The following is a 20,000-nucleotide window of genomic DNA, read 5'->3' as shown; positions in this document are numbered from 1 at the left end:
ATCTGCTGTAACTCACAGGAGAACTTGAGAAAGAGCTGGAACACTCCTGAAGTTTGATTAATAACCGTTGACATGCTCAGGACATTTGTAAAGGGAGACTGTTACTCTAACTGAATAATCAGTAGTCGGGGTATCGTTGTTTGATCAATTCCAATTCTTATCAATATCAATGTGGTTAAATAAAATCAAATATTCAGATATCAAACATATTTATTCTGTGTCTCTTTTTGCAAAACACTGAACAAAAATCATCCGGCTACAGGAATATCTGGACTGGATAAGAGCTGTGTGTGCAGAATAGAGCTGCAGCGTTCTGGATAAATTCAGACCTCTGGTTTTATTTGATTTTATTAATGGAGGTTGGTTGTAGTTCTCTCACATTTCAGAAGAATAAATATTTAGACAGTAATCAAAATCTTGGAATGATTCATTGACCCACTCAAGATTTATTGAAGTGATTTTGGGTTCCCTACCCTAGTCTCAGAGACAGGTGAGAGGTTTAGACACACACACAGTGTCCCGTGCGCTTGTGGAAGTGTTCAGGATGATTCTGCACATCAGAACGAGGACACTGCTCTTTACCTGGCTTCTGTTCTTGTGTCTTTCACTGCAGGGTAAAGGAGGACGGTCTATTTTAATCTGTGTGCCATAAAAGAACCGCACAGCTCCACTTCCTCTTCCCCACTGATCACTAACAAGATTCTTTTAGTTTCTGTGCAGTTTATCAAATGTAGTCACCGCTCTCATTTGGTCTCCAGTAAAGTTTCCTCATCTTAAGTGTGGTACAGTAGGATTCTCACAGCTTCAGTGACCTCATCATTAACCCGCTTCTGCAGACTAACTGCTCGATCGGCTGTGTGTTTCAGAGAGGAGAAGAGCGAGCAGCTGCTGGACTGCAGACAGGAGCTGGAGCACACGGAGAGCGAGGTCAAGAGACTGCAGCAGGAAGTGAGGCGTCTCTACATCACACTCCTGAGTGACACTGAGCTTAACTAAATCTCTGTCCTCTTAATTGCAAGTCCTGATGTGTAATGACTACAGTAATTCCTTTAACCACTTACACGCCACAGCTTTACACAGCCAGTAATAGCTCAGCCGATCATCACACATGTATTTACAGACGCTGTCTGATCCATGGCATCAACAGACCCTCATTCTGTGGAATACCAGGATCTAAATTAAGTTTTCCAAACCTGATCCCAGAGCCCATATGAATATCTATATCTAAAAGTCTTGCATTTAGTTTACCATTATGATGTCTAATATATATAGGTTAAAAGACTGATAAATATGATTGATCATCAAATAACCCTACCATAGATATGTGATGTTCTTACAGTCATATGCTGCAGTGTTGTGGCATGTCCAATAGAAATTGTTTTTTAACTGTGACTGATGAGCAGCATCGTAAATGTCGACTAGTTTAAGATGGCAGACATGCTGCCGTGTATGGAGCAGATAGATATAGATAAATATTCTTTGGGCTGTCCAAATAAAAGCAGATGTTTTATTTTTGTCTAATCCAAAAATGTAACTTCACTGTAGTAAGAAACAGATGTCAAGACGTATAAAGGTGTTTGTGTGTTTGTCAGAACCTGCAGTTGCTCTGTGACGCGCGGTCACTGCGGGCGTATCGGGATGAGCTGGACGCGCTCCGAGAGAAGGCCGTCAGGGTGGACAAACTGGAGAGTGAAGTGACACGCTACAAAGAGAAACTCCATGACATTGAGTTCTACAGGACCAGAGTGGAGGTGCGTTCACATCACTACATGTGTTCAGGAGGGAATGCTGGGAATGTCATGGGGAGAATTGATTGTGTGTGTTCACGATGGATTGCTGGGAATGTTGTGGAGATTATTGATTGTGTGTGTTCACTGTTCACGAGGGATTGCTGGGAATGCTATGGCGGTTGTTGATTGTATGTGTTTATAAGGGAATACTTGGAATGTTGTGAAGGTTATTGATTGTATGTGCTCACGAGGTAACGGTGGGAATGTCGTGGATATAATTGATTTTGTGCGTTCACAAGGGAATGCTGGGAATGTTGTGGAGGTTATTGATTGTTTGTGTGTGTTCACTAGGGAATGCTGGGAATGCCACGGTGGTTGTTGATTGTGTTTGTTCATGAGGGAATTCTGGGAATGTTGTGGAGGTTATTGATTGTGTGTGTTCACAAGGGAATGCTGGGAATGTTGTGAAGATTATTGGTTGTGTTTGTTCACATGGGAATGCTGGGAATGTTGTGAAGGTTATTGATTTTGTGTGTTCACGGGGGAATGCTGGGAATGCCACGGCAGTTATTGATTGTGTGTATTCACGAGAGAATGCTGGGAATGCCATGGTGGTTGTTGATTGTGTGTGTTCACAAGGGAATGCTGGGAATGCCATGGCGGTTGTTGATTGTGTGTGTTCACGAGGGAATGCTGGGAATGCCATGGCGGTTGTTGATTGTGTGTGTTCACTAAGAAATGATGGGAATGTTGTGAAGGTTGTTGATTGTGTGTGTTCATGAGGGAATTCTGGGAATGTTGTGGGGGTTATTGATTTTGTGTGTTCACAAGGGAATTCTGGGAATGTTGTGGAGGTTATTGATTGTATGTGCTCACGAGGTAACGGTGGGAATGTCGTAGATATAATTGACTTTGTGCGTTCACAAGGGAATGCTGGGAATGTTGTGGAGGTTATTGATTGTTTGTGTTTAGGAGGGAATGCTGGGAATGTTGTGGAGGTTATTGATTGTGTGTGTTCACAAGGGAATGCTGGGAATGCCACGGCAGTTATTGATTGTGTGTATTCACGAGGGAATGCTGGGAATGCCATAGCGGTTGTTGATTGTGTGTGTTCATGAGGGAATGCTGGGAATGCCATGGCGGTTGTTGATTGTGTGTGTTTACGAGGGAATGCTGGGAATGCCATAGCGGTTGTTGATTGTGTGTGTTCACGAGGGAATGCTGGGAATGCCATGGCGGTTGTTGATTGTGTGTGTTCACTTAGAAATTATGGGAATGTTGTGAAGGTTATTGATTGTGTTTGTTCACGGGGGAATTTCTGGGAATGTTGTGAAGGTTATTAATTGTGTGTGTTCACGGGGGAATGCTGGGAATGCCATGGCTGTTATTGATTGTGTGTATTCACAAGGGAATGCTGCGAATGCCATGGTGGTTGTTGATTGTGTGTGTTCACTAAGAAATTATGGGAATGTTGTTGATTGTGTGTGTTCATGAGGGAATTCTGGGAATATTGTGGAGGTTATTGATTTTGTGTGTTCACAAGGGAATTCTGGGAATGTTGTGGAGGTAATTGATTGTGTGTGTTCATAAGGGAATGCTGGGAATGCCATGGTGGTTGTTGGTTGTGTGTGTTCATTAGGGGTGTAAGAAAATATCGATATATGTGAGTTCCCTGATATTTTGTTTGCCGATACTGTATCGATTCTCCAAAACGGAATGCTGGGATTTTTCTGGCTGTAATTGCTTATATGTGTACATGTAGGAACTGAAAGAGGACTATCAGGTTCTCCTGGAGACCAAGAGCATGCTGGAGGATCAGCTGGAGTCATCCAGAGCTCGATCTGATAAACATCATGAGCTGGAGAAGGAAAATCTGCAGCTTAAAAACAAGATCCATGACATGGAGATGGTGAGAGAGCACAGAGCCATCAAATGTTTAGTCCATTGATACAGCACTATATAGCACCTCATTATTATGTCCTCAATTTCTAATTATTCCAAATTATTATTATTATGTGAAATGAATAATGTTTTTACCTCAGCGATGTTGTGCATGTGTTGTTATATTCAGGTTAAATGGTGTGATGTATCTAGTCAGATTGGGGCTGCTGTGTTTCAGGAGCGAGACATGGACAGGAAGCGCATGGAGGAGCTGCTGGAGGAGAACCTGACGCTAGCGGTGGCCCAGAAACAGAGCATGGACGAGTCTCTACATCTGGGCTGGGAGCTGGAGCAGCTCTCCAAGACCACACCTGAGCTCTCTGATGGTACGCTCAGCCCGCAGACCGCTGCATGTGGCCATATTTACTGACAAATCCCTGATTATGATGCTTTGCCAAGATGGTGAAGTGACCCAGATCCAGGATGTTTTCTGAGTCTGACGAGAGGCTGGTGTCTGGGACTGTCAGCGTGACTCTGAGAGCTGTTGTGTGTTGTGTGCAGTGCCGCAGAAGTCTCTGGGTCACGAGGTGAACGAGCTGACGTCCAGTCAGCTGCTGAAGCTGGAGAAGGAGAATCAGATGCTGCTGAAGAGCGTGGAGGAGCTGAAGGCCTCCAGTGAGAGCGGCGCACGCCTCCGACTGGAAAAAGACAACCAGAAGCTCAGCCAGCAGGTCAGAGTTCAAACACAGGTCTCACATTTGAAAACAGAATGTGTGAGAAGTTGTGAGACTTGACTTTAGAGAATGATGGTTTCAGCTGCTTACATTTTCAAAACTTTGCTTCTTTTTTCAAAACTGTACTCACAAATCCAAGAACTGCACACACAACATGTAAAATGGTTCACATATCTTGCAAAATGAAGCATTGCATTCAAGACATTTGCAAACACCTTTACCGTAATATTAACTCCTGCTAGATGTTTGTGTGTCACACAGAGAACTGTGTGTTGTGTGATTTTACAAACAGTGTTTTATGAAATTGCAAACTGAGTCAAAGGCTGAGAATTAGTGTAATGTTTTACAGATTTGGTGTGTGCTGCTGCTGTTTGACTGACAGCTTTCACAAACTGTGAAACGAAAGATGTGTAAGCAGTTGAAAAAAACTGTAAAATTAGAGTGATTAGATTCTGATGAAGGATAAGCAGAAGTTTCTTCCTGCACTGATGAATCATTCACAATGAGACCAGGATTAGTAAACAGGAAGTAAATGAGTCTATTCTGGTGTGGCTTTACTTAGCTTCCTCACAAAGAAAGGAGAACCGTTTGAACAGAATGGGTTAAAATGCAGGATCATATTCATTAGCGAGTAATCCGAGTTTAAATCTGATTTGGGTGCAGTTAAGCTGCTTGTAGAGCATTAGCCGCTCATACGAGTTTGATTGCTCATTATGAGTGTGTGCATATGTCAGCGCTGGCACATCTGATCAGCTGATGAGGATGTGATGAGTTTATGAAGCGTGTGTGTGTTTGTGCAGCTGGAGCAGCTGCAGGCGGAGCTGACCGCAGACAGAGAGAGTCTGCGCAGCGCTGAGAGTCTGAGCACAGATCTGCTGAAGGAGAAGGGACAGCTGGAGAAAACACTGGAGACACTGCAGCAGAACTCTGACAGACAGGTGCTCACACACACACACACACACACACACACACACACACTCTGGACACACACACACACACACACAAACACACACACACACACACACTGGACACACACACACACACGCACACACACACACACACACACACACACAAACACACACACACACTGGACACACACACACACACACACACTCAGACACACAAACACACACACACACACACACACACACACTGGACACACACACACACACACACACTCAGACACACAAACACACACACACACACACACACACACAAACACACACACACACACTGCTGAGACATACTCGGACATGCTGCAGCATGCATGTGAATCAGTCATAAATCCACCACAAACACAAACATGAGCCCCCAACAACGCCGATCTAGCACTAAACCACTGACCTGTGTGTGCCCAAGGCTTTCTCCTGTAGAGACACACCTCTGTGTGTGCTGTTAAGACAGGATGTCATGTAGTATACTGGTTAGTGAACTGCTTACAGCAACACTGAAGCAAGACTTTTACATGTTAGCGACAGAGAGAGCATAAAAGCTGACGATTACCTGCAGAGGAACCATTGGTTCAACATTACTCCATACTCCAAACTCCCAAGCACACTTTAGAACTTTCAGTTTAACAGTTTTCTACAGAAAAAAAGATTCTTGAGTAGGGCTGGGTGATATGGCCAAAAAACTAGATCTTGATTTTTACAGTTTTTATCTAATCAAGTAAAAATGTAATAACATAATTGAAGTAACTTTTCCTTTATTAACCCTCTAGTTAAGTGCACCACACATTATGAAAATATTAAACCAATCACTTTAACATTTTTGTACAACTACAATAATTACATCTTGTACAAACCTGTCTTATACATATTATATGTTCAGCTTGTGTCTCCTGCGTGAAATGGCATTCTAAAAACCCTACGCTCAAGTTAACAGAACTTGATCACGTGCTCTGACATACAGTTTTATCAGTCTTTTCTCTTTATTGTTATCATTATCATACTGTCACACTGTCTAATTCTAATGTTTGGTAATATTTCTAATTACTTGATTTAGAAAGAAAAAAAAACTCATGGCAAAACATTCAATTTGAATTAATTGATTAAATCTGAAGCCATAACCCAGCCCTTCTTTGAGGTGTGGTGCTGATGATGACACATACCAAGTTTTGTAATGATGCTTTAATGCAATAATAAAATGCAGTATTGCATGACAAAACTCAGTATGGCCGAGATGGTAAATTTAGGTATTGATTAACTCAGCATCCCACTGAATCCAACAAAACAAGGCTTCAGCACACTCTTCATCTAATTCATTAGCAACTTATTCAAGAACAGTTTAGCTGATCATCTTGAACTCCATGACTGGAAGACGAGCATGATCTGATTGGATTTTCCTGTATATCAGATGAATGATCTAGGAGTTAAAGGATTATTTAACTCTGACACACTGTGTGTGGTGGTGACGCAGGTGAAGGGTCTGGAGCAGGAGAATGATCATCTGAACCAGACCATCGCCTCTCTCAGACAGCGCTCTCAGGTCAGCGCCGAGGCTCGCGTCAAAGACATCGAGAAAGAAAACCGCGTCCTGCACGAGTCCATCAAAGAGACCAGCAGCAAGCTCAACAAGATGGAGTTTGAGCGCAAACAACTTCGCAAAGACCTGGAGCACTATAAAGAGAAAGGAGAAAGAGCCGAGGAGCTGGAGATGGAGGTCCATCGACTGGAGCGAGAGAAGGAGAGTCTGCAGAAGCGTCTCGCTGCTCTCTCCATCACCTGTGGGAAGGTGGAGGTGCTGGAGAAGGAGAACGCTGAGCTGGAAGCAGAGAGCAGGAAACTGAAGAAAGCGGCGGACGGTCTGAGGAACGTTTCCTATCAGCTGGAGGTGCTGGAGAAGGAGAACACTCAGCTGGATGAAGAAAACCTGGCGCTCCGGCGCATGGTGGAGTCTTTACGGTCCACCGGAGCAAAGGCTGCTCAGCTGGAGCTGGAGAACAAAGAGCTGGAGAGCGAGAGAACCCAGCTCAAGAAGAGTCTCGAGCTCCTGAAGGCTTCGTCCAAAAAAAACGAGCGTCTGGAAGTCAGTTACCAAAGCCTGGAGGCAGAGAACCAGCGGCTCCAGAAAGCCCTGGAGAGCGGCAGCCGCAAGATTCAGCAGCTGCAGGGAGAACTGCAGGACACGGAGATGGAGAACCAGAGCCTGCAGCAGAGCCTGGAGGAGCTGAAGATCTCCAGCAAAGGTCTGGAGCAGCTGGCGCAGGAGAACACGGCCCTGGAGCAGGAGAACAACCAGCTGGAGAGAGACCAGAAGCAGCTGGAGAAGGAGAACAAGCGGCTGCGACAGCAGGCTGAAATCAAAGACTCCAGACTCGATGAAGACAACCTGCGTATCTCTCACCTCGAGAAGGAGAACCGCACGCTGGGCAAGGAGCTCACCGCTCTCAAAGACACTTGTGGCCGCGTCAAAGACTTGGAGAAGGACAATAAAGAACTGGTCAAACAAGCAACCATAGACAAGAAGACCCTGGTCACTCTGAGAGAGGTAAACCGGTTTAGCTGATGCATGCTCGACCGTGGATTGCTTGCGTGACTCTTACTGTGATGTTTCCTGATGCAGGAGCTTGTCAATGAGAAATTAAAGACCCAGCAGATTAACAATGACCTGGAGAAGCTGACCCATGAGCTGGAGAAGATCGGCCTGGATAAAGAGGGGCTTCTGCGTGATGAAGAGAGCTCTGATGACAGGTGATTCACACATGCAGTTAGGGATGGAAAGAGAAATCATGACAAAATTCCCCACAGTCAGCATTACCATTTCAGATTTAATTATCATTAAAACCATATTTGATTACCGTGATTTAAACAACTGAATAAATACCGTTTTCAGGAACAGTCACAGCACACAGAGTAGTTTCGTGTGAAAACTTGGCAGAAAAGCTGGGAGGTTTCATGAGGGAACTTCAGAATTAATATATTATTGTACCTCTGAAGATTCTGACTGTCTTCAGAAATGATTTTGTTTTCATCTTCACTCTATGTAATACCTAATAAACTAGTGTTCTTTACGGGAAACAGCTGTAAGTCTGCTGCTCCATCAGCGCCACCTGCTGTCAGACACGTACATTACACTCAGTCTGTGTGCCGCTTCTGTCTGGACAACACACCTGAATTTTGATGAAAAACAAGCTTATGTTGATTCTACACATTTAAATAATTTGGAGATTCATGGAGCAGACAAAATACATACAATCATTGATTAATCAATTATCATTTTGACTTAACCCTTTCATTGAAAGGCTGAAATGTAAGCTTAACCATTTTAACCAGCTTTATTTGAATATTTGTTATATGCTATTCGATAAACTGTTGTCAGTCATGCTTTCAATTAAAATCCAGACATCATTGGTAATGATATTGTTTTAGTGTTTATGCAAACAAAAGATAATTTTATGTGTTGTTTGTTCATTTTAAATATAAAACTTGAAATAATTAACGTGTACGTACTTTTTGAACATTTCCAGCATCTTTTAACTATGCCAATACCACAATAACATTTTAACTGTGATACTGATAAATGTGATCATTTTGGTCACTGTAATCGTGATAAGAAATGTTCATACTGTAACATCACTTCAGTAACTAGTGCTCAACATGGATTTAGAGGAATGCCGGAGTCATCATGTCACCTGCGTGACGCTGTGTTTCTTCTGTGTCAGGTTTAAGCTTCTGGAGTGTAAGCTGGAGTCCACTCTCAAGTCCTCTCTGGAGATCAAAGTGGAGAAGATCGCTGCTCTAGAAGCCCGACTGCAGGAGTCCTCCAACCTCAACCAGCAGCTGCGGCACGAGCTCAAAACGGTCGGGCGTCAGGCTTTGTGTGGCTGCTTGACTGCAGATTGTGTGTTTATTAAACCTGGTTTTGTCCACCGCAGGTGAAGAAGAACTACGAGGCTCTGCGTCAGCGTCAGGAGGAGGAGTGTTCGGCTCAGAGCTCGCCTGCGAGAGGACGGGAGGACACTCAGAGCAAATGGGAGAAGGAGAGTCAGGAGGCCACGCGAGAGCTTCTGAAGCTCAAAGACCGACTCATAGAGGTGGAGAGGAACGTAAGTACTGGCTCATGGCTGTCAGAACATCTTTATGTTAGCAACACGGTTCACATGGCTGATGTTTGTCCAGAACGCCACTCTCCAAGCAGAGAAGCAGGCTCTCCGGACGCAGCTGAAGCAGCTGGAGTCTCAGAGCGGGAATCTCCAGGCACAGATCCTGGCTCTTCAGAGACAGACCGCGTCCCTACAGGAGAACAACACCACGCTACAAACACAGAATGCCAAACTACAGGTCAGAGACACTCCTCACACAACACTGCTGTAATGCTCTGTGCACTTTACACAGCGAATATTTGCATCTTATATAGCCCGGCTTACACTGTGCGATTCTGGTCACAATTTGGTTGTCTGAGACAAATTTTGAAAATCCTAAAAGATTCCTGTAATCCTAGGCTACAATCTGTAGTCGTTGATCGCTGGTTTGACATGTTCACAGACAGCCGATTAATGTCCGTCGCGGTCAGATTTGACCTCTGAAGGTTGGGTGTACAGTCCTGCAGTGGGACGTCTCCTACCACGAACGTCAAGCGGTCATCATTTCTCAAGACAAGTATGATCAGAATTAATGCTAGAGATTTCTTCTCACCACGTAAACTCAGACGCTTCCGTCCTACAACCAGACATGTCAGTAAGCTCTTCACTAATTGGCTTGTGTGAAAACACATCATGCTAGTTTTCTGAACTCACAGAAGATGTATTTGAGGCGTATATAGCGTGTTTGTGGCATTCACTTCGCCTCCGCTAATTTTCATCTTTGCATTAACTTTGTATGTAATCGAGCAAATAATTAAACTAGCTTTTGGTGTGAACGCATCTTTACAGAAAGGGTATGGTGGATATTTCTCCTTGTGAATGTAACAGGAGTTTGGTCGTAAAAGCTTTCGGGCCCCTGGGAGTTGCACAAAACGATCTGCAGCTCTTAAGTCGATGCGGTGTGCTCATTTACCAGAAGCGCACTTTGAGCTAAACAAGTTTATGATGCTCTGGCAGGTGGAGAACTCGACGCTGAACTCTCAGAGCGCCGCTCTCATGTCCCAGAATGCTCAGCTGCAGACGCAGCAGTCCGGCACAGAGAGCGAGAGGGACGTGGCCATTCGAGAGAAGGAAGAGCTGCGCTCGGTCTACGATCTGCTGCTGCACGACCACGAGAAGCTGTCTGCGCTGCACGAGAGACAGGCTTTAGAGTACGAGGATCTGATCGGCAAACACGGAGAGCTGAAGAGCGGCCACAAGAGCCTGGAGCTGCAGCACCGCAGTCTGGAGAACAGGTGCAGACCTGACACAGCCAGCAGTCACCGGTCACTCCACAGACACACCTGTGTTTCTGAACGTGTGTGTGTGTGTGTGTGTGTGTGTGCAGGTACAATCAGCTGCTGAAGCAGAAGAGCGAGCTGGAGCAGCTGGAGAGAGAGCTCACAGCAGAGCGAGAGAAGATGATGTCTGACAGCAGGAGTCATCAGGACACGGCCGCACAGTACCAGAGGCTCAGCGAGGAGCACCACACGTGAGTGTCAGGACCAGGAGCGTCTCTGTTGACTGAGGACGCTCTCTCACCAGCGTCTCTCCTGTGTGCAGGCTGAGCTCCACACACCAGCAGCTCCTGAAGGACAACGAGCTCCTGCAGACAGATCATAAGAGCCTCAAGAGTCAGCTGAACACGGCTCGGCTGGAGCAGACGCGTCTGGAGGCAGAGTTCTCCAAACTCAAAGAACAGTACCAGCAGCTGGACATAACCTCCACCAAACTCACCAACCAGTGCGAGGTACAGCTTCACCTCCTCACACGGACTGTGGTCAGGGCCCGCAGAACATTAATACCACAACAAAAACAACTAGACAAATATAGATCTAACACATCAATTAGCAATAGTAGAAATAAATGTGACTAAACAAATTTCAGGTACAGAAATTGATTTGTGTTTTCTTTTTATAAATAAAACCTAGAGTGAAGTTATTAAAGATATTCAGTCCAGATCAGTGATTTTCTTTAGTTCTTTGATTAACATTAACGACAGACAGTGTGTTTATTAGTCTGCAGAACACACACAGATCTAAGAGCATTTTCTTTCTCATCTGTTACGTTCACTAAAGACCAGACCTGCTGTGTTTGAGGATGTACTGATGTAGTTATCTGCAAGCTGGTGACAGAAGTGACAGAAGTCAGGTCTAGCTCGGAGCAGTGAACAGTTTGAGATCAGACGAGTTCTGTCCCTTCCTGCTGTTCAGAATCACTCTAGAAATAAAATGCACACATCTTATCGAATACCCAGTTCTTGGAGATTTGGAACCGGTTCTAAAATGGAACCGTTCTCTATACCTGGCACTAATCGTGTATGACTCTACACATCCCAATCTCATCAGCATGTGAAGTTCTCATGTGGACATGTAAACTCATAAATCTGGTGAGCTAAATAGTTGTTTGCAAGCAAAGAGATGTGGAGGGTAACGGTGTTTGTGTGTAATGTGTCCTGCAGTTGTTAAGTCAGCTGAAGGGGAACCTAGAGGAAGAGAACCGGCATTTGCTGGATCAGATCCAGACCCTCATGCTGCAGAACCGGACCCTGCTGGAGCAGACCATGGAGAGCAAAGACCTGTTCCACGTCGAGCAGAGACAATACATGTGTGACATCACCATGTTTCTACACACCTAATCTTCTAAAACTATTTACCTGTAAACATGCATCACCTCCTATGTGCTGATACACTTTGATGCTAGCTTACTTCTCTCTGTCTCTCTCACACACAGTGATAAACTCAATGAACTGAGGAGACAGAAAGAGAAACTTGAGGAGAAGATTATGGATCAGTATAAATTTTATGACCCGTCACCTCCACGAAGGTAAGCACACTAGTACACAGAGACAGGACAGCACGGAGTGGATCATTCACATTACTCAAACACTCTGCCTCTTAGAGCACAAACCACATCCAAACTGGCTATATTCAACACAGAATGCTACATATATGAAAGTGATATATTGAGAGGATCATCTCAAACAGTTATAGCCTAAAAGTTAAAAGCAGCATTGACAAGAAGAAGAGATAATACAAGACCCCATGCACCAACATAACATACCCACTTTTCAAACTGCACATCATCACCAGTGTTACTGGTATCCCCCCTCTTCCATATATACTGAATTAGCATATCTTCATTTCGAAAACAAATCCCTTTAGTTCTTCAGTTTTTTCACAGTTTTTGTGAATGGGTGTCCGTAGATGTGATAGCTCTAGAGATGCACACATTATCTGCCACCATGGTTTGCCATTGCTAAGGCCACGCTGTCTGCTCTGCGCTTTTTGCTGCAAACTTTCACCTGAAGTGTTGAACAGATCTTTATGAAAGATGTCTGTAAACACCATTTGAGTGGTCTCCAGCCAAAACTGCTGTAGAAACTAGCTCACTTCTTACTCCCTATTGCAGCTTTGTTTGATCTCCCTGATAAGGATGAAAGCAAGATATGCAGGCCGATTTCTTCCATAACACAACTGGGATCGGGGAAAGGCTTGTTGTGCCAGGGAATATCACTCTCCACAATGCTAGACATCAAGCAGCGCTAAGACTAGACAATACCTGGCCTGTAGCTCTAGTCATGGCTAGTCACTCGAGGCGATAGTCTTGCGATAGTTTTGCACTATGCCCATAACATGCCAGACCTTTCTGGCTTTCCTGAAATGAATGAAGAATCTAAACCCGTTAGGAATCAAAGTGAACTTGAAGATGGTTCATTTACCCCGACACTGTCAGTAACCTGTGAAATTCTGGGAATTGACACTACACCCGTAGTTGGTGCAACCAATGTGACAGATGCAGCAGGTTGATTCAGCTAGTGACTGAACCCAATTACATTTGCTTGGCTCATTAGACAACAAGTAATGTCCACTATTCTTGTCACAAAGGGAAAGAAACTAGAACATACTGCTCTCATCCCCTCATAGTTGGAACTTCTGAGTGTGGCCTGTAAAAGGTTCAGTCCAAATGTTATTTGGTTTCCTCTGAGTAATATTGTTTGGAATCACCAAAGTGGTTTCCACTAGGTTTTTGAACAACTTTGCAAGTGGAAGGTACAAGGAATCCAAATGTTGTTTATTTTGTGGGATTACTGCCCTCAAATGTGACCCAGTGACATCACAGGTGATTCTTGAATCCCATTTATATTTATGCATTTAAGTGATGCTTTTATCCATAGCAAATTGCATTGCATTTAATATTTCTCGGTTCATGGTGTCAATGAGAACTGAACCTGTGACCTTGACAATTTGACTTAGCACAGTGCTCTACTGTTTAGGCTTCACTACAGGAATGCTAACCAGGTAGCAACCAACTACCTCCAGGGTATTTTTATATATTTAGCATGCAGCCTGGGCAACTACTGCCCTTCAAACCCAACTCTTTAATTCTAAAATGCTTGGAGAGGCAAGCCAAAGAGTACATTTGCTCCTCACTCCCCAATTCACCAGTTTGCCTGCCACCGAAACACACCATCCCCTCCCACTTAAATTGTATGATGTCAAGACATATTAGGTTGCTGTAAATTGGTTACGGTTAAGCATTCAACTCTGTAATCTACACCAGGCTTGTCTCCAAGCTCTGGATATTAGGACTTTCTCCATCTGCCTGTGGGTCATCTTCGCTCATCCTAAACATTAGGCCTTTAGTAGGGCTACTGAGAATTGCATTCCCATTAAAAGTACAACTCAAAAGATATTAAGCTCACTAGTCTTCCTCACTAATGTGTTTCCCAAAGGCTTCATAAGCCAAAGTGCCTCATAAAGACTGTTGGTGCCTATGGTTTCTACGATCTACTTGGGCTCACAGCACTTTTGGAAAATACAGCTCAGTTTGTTGCAGAACAGTCCTGGCACATCCTTAATACACAGCATGGCACATTAATACATTTATGGTCCCAGATGTCTAAAGGATGTTCTCTTAGATAGAAAGCACCATCTCCATTAGCATCAGCACACCTCTTAGGTCTATAATGACCTTCGGAGAGTGAAGCTTTCATCTAAACTCATCATCAAGAGGGATTTGCCCTCCCTGCAGCACACGGACTCCAGAAAGTGCAGGATAAACAGTTGTGCTTAAACATTTATATAGACTGCTAATGCCATTATGCAGATGCACTTTTATAAATTGATGTAGTACATTCAGTGACAACCCATGCACCTGTGGGAATTTCATCATTTACACAGCGACTGCACTGGTCTTCTTTCCTTATGCAGAAAGTATAAATCACTTGCATTGCATTGAGTTCTTGGAGGCACGTCACTACGATAATGCACCTTGAGTACCACCTCAGATTCATGCAGAATTTCTCAAGGCTTGTCTTCCTACCAAATTCCACATTTCTTCCTAAGGTGATTAAACTGGGATTAGGTTGTTTGAGAGTAGAAATTCCTGTGTGTCATTTTCCTCTATTCGGTTCTGTGGAGGAGAACAGATGGAACAGTTTATTCCCGCTGAGGCCATTGAGTGTGTGTTTAGATGGGACAGGCACAAAGCTTCAGATGAGAAGCTTTTTTCTGTTTGCAACAGCATTAAAAGGGCAACAGCTGTCTTATAGATTAACACTTCAACCCTGCTCCTCGAGGTCCACTGTCCTGCAGAGTTTCACCTGAACTAGACAATCAAGGTCCAAAGGATCCATTGGAAAATACAGGCAGATACGTTGTAGCAGGTTGGAAATAAACTTTGCAGGAGAGTGGGTCTCCAGGAGCATGGACAAAGACCTCTTGAATAACAGATACCATAAGGTTAGCTAATTCAGTTAAAGGCCTATTTCTGCCAGGAGGGCTGAGAACTCATTCTGCTAGAGAAAGTACTATCTATGTTGAGGACATATGGGAAGCAGCAAACTGGGCTTCTCTCCACAAGCTTATGAGTTTTGGCTCAATGCTATGAGGTTATCTTTTGCCTATGTAATGTTGGAGGGAAATCTTAGAGAAATTCCAGGTGTCCTTAATGCTGAATAGTTGCAAGGCGACTGAACAAGTGGACACTGTGTTTGTCCCAGATAAGTTGAGGTTATGACTAGACTTCAGCCCTGGTTGTCTTGGGGTGATCGATTACATCTTCATCTGCTCAGAGGTTCTAATTATGAATGTGAACCTGTGTCCATGCAGTGGAATATGTAGGGAAGGGGTGGAGCTTGCTAATGCAGTGCTTCCCAGCTATGCTCCTGGAGCCCCCAACACTGCACATTTAGCATATCTCCTTAATCAAAAACACCCAATTCATGTTATCAGCTCATTAGTAGAGACTCCAAGACCTGAAATGTGTAAGACAAAGGAAACCTGCAAAATGTGCTGTGTTGGGGGCTCCAGGAACAGGGTTTTGAACCACTGATTTAATAGACTGGTCATGTTTAGACCAATGGCCTTGTGGGCAGTGCGCCAGCTTACAGCGCTGTTGCACTTTGGACATCCGAAACTTGAGTCCCTGCTTGAACTCGGGATGTCCGAAGATAGCTATATACCTTTGTCCATATTAGAGATTTCCTGTTTTTTTTCATTGCAATTACTTATGCAATGCATAAGGGTGCCCTCCGGCTTCCACTATGAAACAGTCATTACATTATGTGTGTACTTGGTAATCCTCACAACACCTGGGTAAAAATAGAAAAGATAATACTTTTATCTAGAGAAACATATTTTCTCTAAAGAAACATCTTCATGGATGCATAAGAATCACTGAATAATTATTGATATCGTTATAGCATTAAATACCAAAAATAACCGTGATATATTTTGAAGCCATATCGCCCCCCCAAGACAATAAAATGGCAAAAATAAATCATTAAAAAATTATTCCAAAAATGATATACTGCCCATTAACCTGAAGGTGTCATTGTGGATGAGTGCAGATGCCTCGCTCAGAGAACCACAGGAACAATACAGCCTCAAGTTATTCCATAGAGTTTAAAACCTCAGATCTGCAATGTCTTTGAGCATTTCAATCTCCTGATGTGTTGCAGTGTTTTGGGGTTTCGAATGATTGCACGAGATGCTTTACAGGACATAGGTCACATGATAAGAGTTGCTGTTTCTGCAGGAGGGGCAACTGGATCGCGCTAAAGATGAGGAAGCTCATCAAGCCAAAGAGTCGTGAGCGCATGCGCTCTCTCACGCAGACACCCTCCCGCTCAGAGTCCAGCGAAGGGTTCCTGATGCTGCCGCAGCCAGACAGTCAGGACAGCTCGTCCATCGGCTCTGGATCCAATTCGCTGGAGGACAATCTCACCCACCACAGCAGCAGTGAGTATCAGCACACCTCCTGTTCCCTTCTTGCAGTTAACTCAGTCAGTCACTTCACTCCTGAATCACTCCAGCACGTTCAGCTAGTGACTGAACCCAATGGTTCTAGCTGATTCTTTCTTGGATTTCCACTGATTCCACATGCTCAGAGGTGTGTGTCGGAGGCATGGTCTGGCTGCTCGTACACTTTGGGAAATACAATTAGGGAATGTCCCTCTTGATCCCATCCAGCATATTTTGTTTCCTGTCATCAGTTATGTTAGCCCATGACTTTTCCAAAATAATCATTTGTTTGTTAAAGGGGTCATGAACTGAGGTCCACTTATAATGTTATCATGATTTTTACATTTTAAATTTAGAAGTAACAGGCTATTTTCTGTCCTGACCCCCTAATCAGAATGCTGTGTTAGAATAGTAGAATAGATAAATTTCGATATTCCATTTTTGAGAATCGATACAGTATCATCAAACTAAATATTACGATACTCACGTGTACCAGTATATCCTTACATCCCTATTGATAAGACGTGAAGGATTGTAGACTTGGAAGAAGACGCCCCCTGCTGTGATTGGCTAACAGTTGTTTGTAGATTCTCTGGCCTTCAGATGGAGATTAACTGCTGATCACACAACCATGCTTCACTGACAAGATGCGTATTACTATCGCAGCTTCTGCCCAGTATAGAGTTGTGCTGATAGATGATAGTATCGTGTATAGATGATAGTCAGAGGTATCGACGATAGCAGATGTCTCTGTCGATAGTCAAGACCATATTAGACTTATTCTCATATTAATGTATTAAATTATAATGACAATAGCTGTTATTATTTTTATTAGGCGGCCTAATATAATTCGGCTATCAAACTGCCCAGCTAGTTAGTTTATCAGTATGTTTGAAAGTATTTTTTTAGATTATTGGTGATTCCATAGGCTCTCTCTCTCTCGCACCTGCACGGTTTAAAACACCAAATAGTTATGTTATGACAGGAACAAAGAGTCTCTCTCTTGCTCCACCCATGAATGATAATATCGTGTATCGTCGATCTCACGTGCTGACGATATGACCATTTGAAAAATGACCATATCGCCCAACACCAGCCCAGTAGTGATTGGGATATCATTGTGATTTATCATGATTTATCGTGCAGTCCTACTATAATACTGAAAAAAAAGTTTTGAGTTCTGAAACTTACAGGATGTTATTTTTATAGTACAATGATCTTTTATATGTACAAAGATCAGGGGAATTTGGGTTTCTCAGTTGATGACCCCTTTAATTGTTCATCACAGTGACCAGTCAAAACTGTATTTGTGAAGTCAGCGCAACAGAAAGTTGTTAAATGTCCGTTTATAGTCTCGCGTGATTTTGTACGCACCCAACAGAAAACCGCTCAGCTAGAGAATGATTTCAGCAAACACACCACACGTTTGACATCCTACGAGATGTGTGATTGTGCAGTTCTGGCCTGACACTCTCTCTTGTTTTCTTGCTTGCTTTGCCAAGGGAAGAGATTTGAGAAAAGCCAAACACAGGCTTCCTCTAACGGTATGCTGTCAGTCAGCCCATGAACACTCTGAAACTTGTGTTCTTCTCTATTAAAAGGTGCAATGCAAAGAGTGTGTGTGTGTCTGCAGTTCAGCAGCCATAGTTCTCCAGTGTCATTCATTCATCTGTGTGTGAGAACACAGCGAGAACATTGCACCCTTTAATACTCATTAGCTGTTGTCCTGTTGGCATCAGACGGTGTGGTGAACGTTTCACTCCATGTTTGTTCAGCTGAGTGATCATGTTAATGTACGAGCATCAGTTTGACAGGAAGGTGCGCTGGTTGTCATGCTAACATGCGTCTGTTCTCTCCTTCTGCTTGTTGCGTTTCTTTGCCCCGCTGTCTGTCCGGCGACAGCACTGAAAAAGCTTGCGTTCATGAGGAACCGATCCAAGGAGAAAGACCAAGTGAAGGCCGTCTACCGCCGCTCTATGTGTAAGACATCTGATCGTCCTCATCCATCACGCTCTTCTTCACACTCTGAACTGTCCATGTGTTCTGCAGCGGTCACCATCAGTCACTTCACAGACCTGCACGGTCCTCGCTCTCAGTGACCATGACACAGATGCACAAACATAACCCTAGGGAAATAAGTATCTTAATGTATTTGAAATGCATCTATTTCATGCTTAGTATACTACAAATACATTTAAAAATACCCTGCAGTTGTACTTTTAGTGTACTAAACTGCTATACTTAAAGTCTGCTAAAGTGGAACAACTAATTTTACGCTTAATGCACTTTAAAAGTGCGAACTAAAAGTGGAACTTGAGCTAAAGTGGAACTACTGCAAGTATACTTCAGGTGAACTCTAAAAGACCGATATTATTCAAAGATCATACAGTCCTCATCAATAGTGACATTAAAACACATTTTAGACTTAATATTAAGAAATATGCATGGTGCACTAGTAGTACTCCTAATAGAATTTGATGGATTATGTTTTTTTCAGTTCAGTTACAGTCAGATCTGTTTGAAGAGTCCACTCAAGAAGCTAGTAACCGAAGACAGTGATTGGGTAGTTTAGGGATAACATCTCACATGTGATATGTCAGGGTTAGCTAACACACTGTGTGCTGGACTTCCAGTATTAGTGTATTATTAGAGACGTGTGTGTGTGTGTGTGTGTGTGTGCTCACACACCTTGCGCAGCTTCAGTCATGAGCTTGTGTGAATGTCTTCAGTGTGTCCTGCTTCATCTCTTCACTAATCATCTGCATTCAGCCTTGCTGTCCTTCTTCATCTGTCTTTTCTCATATTGACCACATGCATCTGGCAGGCCTTCAGCGTGTGTGTGTGTGTGTGTGTGTGTGTGTCTCAGCCATGAACGACCTGCTGCAGACGATGGCAGTGTCCGGGGGTCAGTGGTCCAGCAGCACGGATCATCTCGAAGCTCCAGACGAAGCCATCGGAGCTCAGCACGGGAAGGAGTTTGGATCCATGGACTACTCCGGACTGAGCCTGACCCACGGCCGCAACGCTCGCCTCCGCTCGGACACAGGTGTGTGTGTGTGTGTGTGTGCGTGTGTACTGTTAGACCCGCGAGCAGCAGAAGTGTGTGTGTGTGTGTGTGTTGTGTGTGTACTGTTAGACCCGTGAGCAACAGTAGTGTGTGTGTGTGTGTGTGTGTGTGTGTGTGTACCGGTAGACCCATGAGCAGCAGTAGTGTGTGTGTGTGTGTGTGTGTGTGTGTGTGTGTGTACCGGTAGACCCATGAGCAGCAGTAGTGTGTGTGTGTGTGTCTGTGTGTGTGTGTGTACTGTTAGACCCGTGAGCAACAGTAGTGTGTGTGTGTGTGTGT

At 43.9% G+C, this 20,000-nt stretch overlaps 1 protein-coding gene across 8 annotated transcripts in view; it reads left to right on the top strand.

The window, feature by feature from the left end:
- Window positions 1-20,000, top strand: part of LOC127970125 (girdin) — a 60,049-nt gene that overhangs the window by 23,500 nt on the left and 16,549 nt on the right. For 5 of the 8 annotated variants that reach the window (XR_008156529.1, XR_008156528.1, XM_052572404.1 and 2 more), the window contains exons 9-28: window positions 867-948; window positions 1,593-1,751; window positions 3,493-3,639; window positions 3,850-3,997; window positions 4,173-4,342; window positions 5,146-5,283; window positions 6,764-7,834; window positions 7,910-8,037; window positions 9,009-9,147; window positions 9,222-9,392; window positions 9,466-9,627; window positions 10,386-10,663; window positions 10,756-10,899; window positions 10,971-11,157; window positions 11,869-12,014; window positions 12,141-12,233; window positions 16,449-16,651; window positions 18,157-18,198; window positions 18,557-18,634; window positions 19,521-19,700. Coding sequence is in view for 6 of the 8 variants with exons in the window: in XM_052572404.1 (XP_052428364.1) it covers window positions 867-948; window positions 1,593-1,751; window positions 3,493-3,639; window positions 3,850-3,997; window positions 4,173-4,342; window positions 5,146-5,283; window positions 6,764-7,834; window positions 7,910-8,037; window positions 9,009-9,147; window positions 9,222-9,392; window positions 9,466-9,627; window positions 10,386-10,663; window positions 10,756-10,899; window positions 10,971-11,157; window positions 11,869-12,014; window positions 12,141-12,233; window positions 16,449-16,651; window positions 18,157-18,198; window positions 18,557-18,634; window positions 19,521-19,700 (3,866 nt within the window). In the remaining 2 variants the exon portion in view is untranslated. The remainder of the gene's footprint in view (window positions 1-866; window positions 949-1,592; window positions 1,752-3,492; window positions 3,640-3,849; window positions 3,998-4,172; window positions 4,343-5,145; window positions 5,284-6,763; window positions 7,835-7,909; window positions 8,038-9,008; window positions 9,148-9,221; window positions 9,393-9,465; window positions 9,628-10,385; window positions 10,664-10,755; window positions 10,900-10,970; window positions 11,158-11,868; window positions 12,015-12,140; window positions 12,234-16,448; window positions 16,652-18,156; window positions 18,199-18,556; window positions 18,635-19,520; window positions 19,701-20,000) is intronic. The other 3 variants (XM_052572405.1, XM_052572402.1, XM_052572403.1) reach the window with 2 other exon arrangements.

The sequence above is a fragment of the Carassius gibelio genome, chromosome B13 (assembly GCF_023724105.1).
Source record: "Carassius gibelio isolate Cgi1373 ecotype wild population from Czech Republic chromosome B13, carGib1.2-hapl.c, whole genome shotgun sequence".
NCBI classification, from domain to species: Eukaryota; Metazoa; Chordata; class Actinopteri; order Cypriniformes; family Cyprinidae; genus Carassius; species Carassius gibelio.
Note: the sequence above shows the minus strand (reverse complement) of the source record. Positions and strands in the feature narration are given on the sequence as shown.